The following is an 8015-nucleotide window of genomic DNA, read 5'->3' as shown; positions in this document are numbered from 1 at the left end:
ACTAACAGTGCGTGCAGTAAAATCCATTTTCTAATTCCCTGCAGTGTTTAGAACTTTGATTATGCAACAGAACTGTGTATATATGAACTGAATTACAAGAAAAGGTTAATTAATCAAGCATTGGCAAAGATTAAAAAAACAGTAAATCAGGAGTAAAATAGCCACCGTATGTAAATAATTGCTGTAGACAATCCGTGGTTCATAATGCATTATAGAATTGTTCACAGGAATGAAAAATCAGAGGACGATAACGTTGATTGACATGTTGTGACAAAACCTCTGGATTGGTATCTGCTGATGTGTCGTCATACGCAGCATGTGATTCCTCTGATAGTATTGATCGTATGGTGCAGATCGTCTGGAACAGCATGATCTGGTGACTACAAACATGAGGACAACATCGGATGCTATTCTCCTCGCCCTTTATAAATTGGCACGAGAAGCATCAGTGGGACACCAAAACTCTGAGTAACTAGGCAGCTCCTCTCTTCCACACTTGCCAGTGTCCAAGCTTCTCTCATGGAGATTGCACTCACAGTTGGCGCTGTTTCTCACCAAAGCGTACCTGTTCTGGTGCTCGTATCTTTTCTGTCCCTGTTCAGCGCATTTCTGATATACTTCTATGCACCCTTGTGGAGTGTGAGGAGAGTCCCAGGGCCTCCAACCAGATTCCCCATAGGCCATCTTCACCTTCTTGGCAAGAATGGGCCAGATGTTTTCAGTGCAATTGCAAAGGAGTATGGTCCAATCTTCAGGTAATCCTCGTGACTAATTAAAGGCTCTACAGATCTAATGCATAGAGGGAGAAGTTACCATGGCCACCATGCGCAGGTTCCACATGGGAAGGCAGCCACTGGTGATCGTGGCCAATGCCGAGCTGTGCAAGGAGGTTGGCATCAAGAAGTTCAAGGACATCCGCAATCGGAGCACCCCACCGCCATCAATCGGTTCCCTGCACCAGGACGCCCTCTTCCTCACCAGGTGCTGCTAGTTGCTGTTGAACCGAATGAACTGACTAGTAGTTTGGAAGTTAGAAACATTAACTAGATGCAGGTAGACCGGAATGTTCAGTTCAGATAGGGAAGGCATGGAAAAATTTTGTTGTCTGAAATTTGCATGAATTTTGTTGATTGAGGCAGTGAGCTTACTCATATGATGTCAGGGACTCAACATGGTCGGCGATGAGGAGCACAGTGGTCCCGCTCTACCAGCCTGCGCGGCTTGCCGGGCTCATTCCAGTGATGCAGTCGTATGTGGACATACTGGTGGCCAACATCGCCGGCTGCCCGGACCAGGACTGCATCCCCTTCTGCCAGCTCTCGGTCCGGATGGCCATCGACATCATCGGCAAGACGGCCTTCGGCATCGAGTTCGGCCTGTCGAAGAATACCGCCGCCACCGGCGAGACCGAAGGCGGCGACGGTGAGGGCGACGACAACGTCAGGGAGTTCCTCAAGGAGTACAAGCGGTCCATGGAGTTCGTCAAGATGGACCTGTCGAGCTCGCTGTCCACCATCCTTGGGCTCTTCCTCCCGTGCGTCCAGACGCCGTGCAAGCGGCTGCTACGGCGGGTGCCCGGCACGGCAGACTACAAGATGAACGAGAACGAGCGCCGGCTGTGCTCCCGCATCGACGCGATCATAGCCGGCCGGCGGCGAGATCGGGCCACGCGTCGGCGTGGCGGCGACGGCGCCGCCCCGCTGGACTTCATCGCGGCGCTGCTGGACGCGATGGAGAACGGCGGCGCGAAGGACTTCGCGCTGGCGGACAAGCACGTCCGCGCGCTGGCGTACGAGCACCTCATCGCCGGCACGAAGACGACGGCGTTCACGCTGTCGTCGGTGGTGTACCTGGTGTCGTGCCACCCGCGCGTCGAGGAGAAGCTGCTCCGGGAGGTGGACGGCTTCGCGCCGCGCGACGGACGCACGCCGGACGCCGATGAGCTCCAGAGCAGGTTCCCCTACCTCGACCAGGTCATCAAGGAGGCCATGCGGTTCCACCTCGTCTCGCCGCTCATCGCCAGGCAGACCTCCAAGCGCGTGGAGATCGGCGGCTACGTCCTCCCAAAGGTAACGCTGCGCGCGGCGCCGCCGGCGATCTGAGCAAGCTGCATGCTGTCTGCCAGTTCGATCGCTTGCGGCAAACAAACGTAACGAAGGTTTTGCTTTTGCACGGCAGGGCGCGTACGTGTGGCTGGCGCCGGGGGTGCTGGCCCGGGACTCGGCGCAGTTCCCGGACCCGGAGGAGTTCCGGCCCGAGCGGTTCGCGCCGGAGGCGGAGGAGGAGCGGACGCGCCACCCGTACGCGCACATCCCCTTCGGCGTCGGGCCGAGGGCGTGCATCGGGCACAAGTTCGCGCTGCAACAGGTGAAGCTCGCCGTGGTCGAGCTCTACCGCCGGTACACATTCCGACACTCGCCGGCCATGGAGTCGCCCATCCAGTTCGACTTCGACCTCGTCCTTGCCTTCCGCCACGGCGTCAAGCTCAGGGCCATCAGGAGGGGCTGAGACTGGCACTGGCTTGGCTTGCTTGGGGTCACGTGTGGAACTGCATCCGTGATGGTGCCACGGCGTGTCTTCTTGTGTGTAATTTGTACTTCTAATCTTTAACATATATTGAGTATATATATATATATATATATATATATATATGTAAATAGATGATGAAGAAGATTGCACGTATTGAACAGCCGGTAAAGGTGTTGGCGTATTGCAGATACAACTTCAGAAGAAGAATTTGTATGTTGTACGGGCGAAACATGAATTTGGCAGATTTCACGAGATTTGCACAATCTTTACAGATAAAGTACTCAATATATGTTAATTATATTAATATAGAAGATTAGAAGTACTGTTCACAGATTTGTTGTGAGAAAAAAATATTGTACCATGACTGATAAGTCTGATAAGTTCAAGCGAACACTGCATGGCTTACAGTAACAACTTCCTGGTTTTGTATGGTTTACAAATTGTGATTCTGGAAGAAGCTAGTTTTCATATCAAAAAATGAAAGAACCAAAACTCACTCACATCCTCACCGTACATATATGATTAAAAAACAAACTAGAAAATAGCTAAAGACTACAAAAGAACACATAAGCTTCTAGAACAGGTGCATCTAAAAACATGCTTCTTTTTACATGGAATCACCTACCAAGAAACAAAAATCGCCAGGTTATAAATATCCAGGGCTTAAATCTAAGAGGTAGGTCAAGTGATGTACCATCAAATGGTGGATGAATTCAGACAGGCCATGGAAATGATCTGAGCAGTGCATATAACAGTCTTCCGACTTCCTACAGTGGTGATTCCATACAGCTTTGTGCTGCTACAGTATGCAACGTTGTGAACAAATGAAAGCTGGCAAATGCAGAAAGCAGAACAGAGTACAAGTTTGTGCCCTTACTTGACTAAGGAACTAACGGAGCTCGTCATGAAAGCCGTAATCATCTTCTGTGAATAAAGCATTGTAAAAGACATAGGGGTTCTCGATCATCTCGTTCATGCTCAACTGTCCATCTTTGTTTGTGTCAGCCTACATAGTTGTAGAAAAGGGTTATTAGCAAGTAAAAGTTATCGAGTCTACCAAGAAAAACATAATATGCTAGAAGATTTATTCTTCAGCACAAAGTGAAGCTTATCATGATAAATAAGATCAAGCTGTTCCCAAACACTAGAAAAAATTTAAGTCCAGAATCCATAGTGCATAATGACGGAATTAGAGACGAAGGAATATCAACTTATCCTATAAGTAAAGCAAGATGCAGCCGGCTGTTACCTGAGATATTACATAGTCAGCTTGTTGCTTGGCATAGAAGTGTTCCGACGGATGCAGATTATCAATTATAGGCTTTAGCTCATCAGCTGACAACAGCCTTCAAAATGGGGAAAAGCCTCCTATGTCAGTCAGAGAGGATCTTCCTTAAATGCATAGAAACAACTTATAAAACACTGAAACAACAACAACAACAACAACAAAGCCTTTAAGTCCCAAACTACAAAATTGTAATATTTACCCATCATTATCCAGATCAAGGTGTGAAAATGAATTTTTAGCTGGTGCATCAGAGCCACCAGTGTCATCTGTTATGCCTTCCTCATCATAGTGTCGAATTGAATAAAATAATCCACTGAAGAACTCTTGGAAATTGAGCTTTCCATCGTTGTCTTTATCTCTTTCCCTAAATAGTCAACACAATTCATCTTAAAATAATATCTTATAATAGCCAGCTGTGCAGCTCAAACAGCAACATAATTCTGGCAGAATTAATAAAAACCATCCATTTCAATCAGATTAACCTGCATTGGTACTAGATGGTATGCCATTACAAATAGTTTGGACAGTCCAAAATTGAATTGGATGCCAGTGTAGCTTTGTGGAATTTATGATTCTTAAAAAAAGATATCAGCCACATCTTCAGAAATGTTATACTTATTGCATTTACATCCAAAAATGGCATCGAACCCAGTAAGAAACAGCATAACCCAGAGCCTAGTTTGACTACCCGGAATTTCCAAATAAAGCTCGTGGCATTAGGCAGCCATTTGACATAGTTGACAAAATGAATATAAAAAATTTAAGATTTTAACAATGCCATATAAAGCATCTGAAATATGTAGCCATATTCTGATCTGGCTGTGTGCTCCACTAAACACTACGTGACTTGGCAGCCAATACATGCTTATGTGGTATCAACATCACAATATGAGAAATGGGAAGAATTAAATAGTCAACGAGAATCCAAATATGAATTCCTTGATTATATGTACCATGTAGAATTTGATTTGATTTTTTCTTTTTGTAAACATAGAATAGCACAGGAAGCGATTTGTTGTTAATGCATCAGGTTATTAACCAAATGGACAAACTCAATCACAGTTAACTACCCTAAATTTGTGGATGATTATAGTTATCAAATTAGTGCTAAACCTCACATGAATTGCTTAGTCAACTCTGTTTCTTCCTTAGTTGCTTGTGGTGCTTGGCTAGTCAGTTATTGTGTCACACATAATTTACAATCATGGAACAAACCATGTGTGGCAACTGGTAAGCAGAGCACCCCAGAATTATTATTCTTTTATTTATAGCTATTGTTATGAAGGGCAGGCCTGGTGCAGTGGTGAGAGCTGTCTCACTGAGTCACCAGGTCGTGGGTTCGAAGCAGCCTCTCCGCAGATTTTGCGGGGGAAAGGCTTGTCTCGGTTTATCCCTTCCCCAGACCCCACTCATGTGGGAGCCTCCGGCACTGGGTCTGCCCTTTTTTTATAGCTATTGTTATAATCTTTAATTCTAGTAAGGGAACATCTAATTTGGTTCCATTAAAATAGAGGGGGAAAAAATAAACTTTTCCATCATTGTTGTCCTTGAACAGAACTGAAATAATACTGCTAAGATAAGGCAAGACAATGGACTCGAATACAAACATGTAACGGAAAAGTTTAGAGGGAAAACTTGTACCTGACTTCTTCTTTGCACAACCAATGTATTAGCTTTGGGTTGGTTGTATCAGCTGGATGTAAAAAGCTGCAGGCAGAAAGGCAAACTAATAAATGTTGGATAAGAAAATAAGGGGTTTAGAAAATGCATGGTCAGAGAAGAAGTTATACTCATTAAACTCAGTAAGATTTAGAAAGCCATCACCATCCATATCTGCAGCACTAAAATGCTCCTCCTTCCACCATCCCACTCCATCATTAGTTGAGTTATGATCTGGACATAGACGAGGCTTAGTGCAGAAATCACTAAGGTATGTATGTGATACCATTTCTTGCTTAGTTATGATCCGTACATAAATGGGACTATTTTCTATGAGATTGGTAGGCATGCACATCTAAACTTTTTCATCCCATGTAATGTATACAACTTGGTCAATCCATGTGACTAGTTGACAACTATTCAAGCTGTTATGTATTTATTGAATCTTTGTTCAACACATATGGAAACCTGGAAGTTCAACGTCTATTAGTTGACACCACGAATACACGTAAAATGCACAATTCAGGTATATTGGAAAATTATCAGAACTCCCAACTCGGTAGCAATATCACTTGCAGCTTATGTCATGCCACTACATAGGCACTGATCTGGAGTAACATTTATATGAGCATACAAATCATAATTACAGTTTCAAGGAAAAATACTAGTGACAATTGACAAAAAAGGCATATGTTTACATCACTGGAGACTATAAAGGTTCCCAGTTGCCACACATGGTGTAGCTCCCAATTGAAGAGTAGGGATTAAAATTAAAAAATATATACATATTTGCAACTCCCTCCATTCCCAATTATAAGACGTTTTGGCTTTTCTAGATACATAGCTTTTGCTATGAACTTAGATATTCACTATGTCTAGATACATAGTAAAACTAATGTATCTAGAAAAACCAAAACGTCTTATAATTTGGAGCGGAGGGAGTATAATTCAGGCATAGGGGCCTCGGAAAAGGATCCACGTTTCTTAGAACTATAGGCAGCAGACCTCATTCATTTTATTTGAAAAATGGTCAATTTGAAGCATTACATGTAAGCAAAATTACAGTGAAAGGATTTCCAGGATATCTTACTAAAAGTCTAAAACATCAGTTATAACATGAAAGTTCAATTGCTTGGCTTCAAGGTGGCCGAAGTATACATGGCAAATGGACTAGCAAAGACGGGAAGTATACATGGCAAATGGACTAGCAAAGACGGGTTATTTACATAACAACATTTCCGTTAGGTAAAAGTAAAATGATTTAACATCACAATGCAGCCTAAAAATCAGCATATGAATCCCCAAATCCAGCAACAGGACGTGGTCAAACAAATCTTGGCACCAAGATCAGAGCTTACCTACCAGCTGTCATTGCTGGATTACGAGTATCCAACGATCTTCCAAATTTAGTGCAAGGATCCAAACCTCATTGAAGAATCAAACATAAACAGCTGGAATCGTACATACATATATGTACATACCGTCGAAACGCCAGGCCCAGCTGGGCCGCTCGTACTCGCCGAAGGCGACGCGGCCGTCGTGATCGCGGTCGTGCAGCTCGAGCTCCTGGGCGGTGCGGTGCAGCACCTCCCGCCGCGCATTCGCGAGGTTCCACGCGGCCAGCTCGGCGCCCGTGACGGCGCCATCGGCAGGGTCGGCGTCGATCTTTGGGAACAGCGCCTCCACGCGAAGCGTGACGTTGAAGCGCGCGGCGTCGTTGATGTAGTCCTCGTCGGCGTCGGCCTCGCCGTCGGTGAGATCCTCCGGGACCGGCGCCGCCTCCATGCCCGGCGCGTGCAGCCCCGCGGCGGCGAGGCGCTCCCACTCGCGGTCTTCGAGGCGTCGCTCGATGTCCGCGACGACAGGATCGAATGGGATCTGGTGGTGGTGCGCGTGCGCACGGGCGCGGAGGCGGAGGCGGCGGTGCGGGTGCGGGGTGGGGGACGGGGAGGAGGGAGAGAGGCAGAGTAGGAGGAAGAGGAGGCCAGCCGAGGCCAGGGCCAGAGCCAGTGTCAGTGCGACGGTCGACGCCGCAGAGGGCTTCCTCGCCGCCGCAGCCGGCTTCGCCATGGCCGATGAGTCGCGGCTCCGGCTATTTGTTTTCTTTTTTCCGTGCTTTCTCTTTGGGAGGTGGGAGGTCACAGTTCAGTAGTCCACTCTCAGCTGCACATTGTACTATTGTCAGTCATTCTAGGCCCCTGCAGCTCTACTTGACCGGCCCATCCTAAACAACTTTACTAATAGAGTTTAAGCTATTTTATAAAAAATACTTAGTAAAACTGCTTTTTCAAGTATACTAAAGCATACCCGCGTGTTGTCGCGGGATTTTTTAAAAAATAATTCTGTTTTATATATAGCATTACTATATAATATTCTGTATACTGTGTATATATATTTGACTTGCATGTTATTTTATTATATCAGATCTGATAAAAAATCGGTAAGCTAATAGAAGAAAAATAATAAATTATTTGATCGTATTATAGAAGAATAGGTAATGAAATAAATAGCATATGTAGATGATTTTATGTTAATTAGA

At 45.5% G+C, this 8015-nt stretch overlaps 2 protein-coding genes across 5 annotated transcripts; one reads left to right on the top strand and one right to left on the bottom strand.

The window, feature by feature from the left end:
- Window positions 1-226: 226 nt before the first annotated feature.
- LOC136476037 (cytochrome P450 711A1-like) lies at window positions 227-2712 on the top strand. Its single transcript, XM_066473705.1, has 4 exons — window positions 227-755; window positions 832-981; window positions 1163-2069; window positions 2179-2712. Exons 1-4 carry the CDS (start codon window positions 520-522, stop codon window positions 2506-2508), a joined length of 1623 nt encoding a protein of 540 aa, XP_066329802.1. The 5' UTR covers window positions 227-519; the 3' UTR covers window positions 2509-2712.
- Window positions 2713-2807: 95 nt separating this feature from the next.
- Window positions 2808-7618, bottom strand: LOC136476038 (uncharacterized). Of its 4 annotated transcripts, none has more exons than XR_010763372.1 (8): window positions 6958-7618; window positions 5608-5710; window positions 5459-5524; window positions 4017-4181; window positions 3779-3875; window positions 3407-3535; window positions 3224-3328; window positions 2808-3150 (listed from the first exon to the last, which is right to left on the bottom strand). XR_010763372.1 is itself a non-coding variant. In XM_066473706.1 (7 exons), exons 1-6 carry the CDS (start codon window positions 7544-7546, stop codon window positions 3419-3421), a joined length of 1137 nt encoding a protein of 378 aa, XP_066329803.1. In that variant the 5' UTR covers window positions 7547-7618; the 3' UTR covers window positions 2808-3328; window positions 3407-3418. The 4 variants fall into 4 exon arrangements, 2 of the variants coding, with proteins under 2 accessions (XP_066329803.1, XP_066329804.1); XR_010763371.1 differs by having other exon boundaries at window positions 3224-3325; XM_066473706.1 differs by having other exon boundaries at window positions 2808-3328.
- Window positions 7619-8015: the final 397 nt, after the last annotated feature.

The sequence above is a fragment of the Miscanthus floridulus genome, chromosome 8 (genome assembly GCF_019320115.1).
Source record: "Miscanthus floridulus cultivar M001 chromosome 8, ASM1932011v1, whole genome shotgun sequence".
Taxonomy (NCBI): domain Eukaryota; kingdom Viridiplantae; phylum Streptophyta; class Magnoliopsida; order Poales; family Poaceae; genus Miscanthus; species Miscanthus floridulus.
This window is presented reverse-complemented; position numbering and strand designations above follow the sequence as displayed.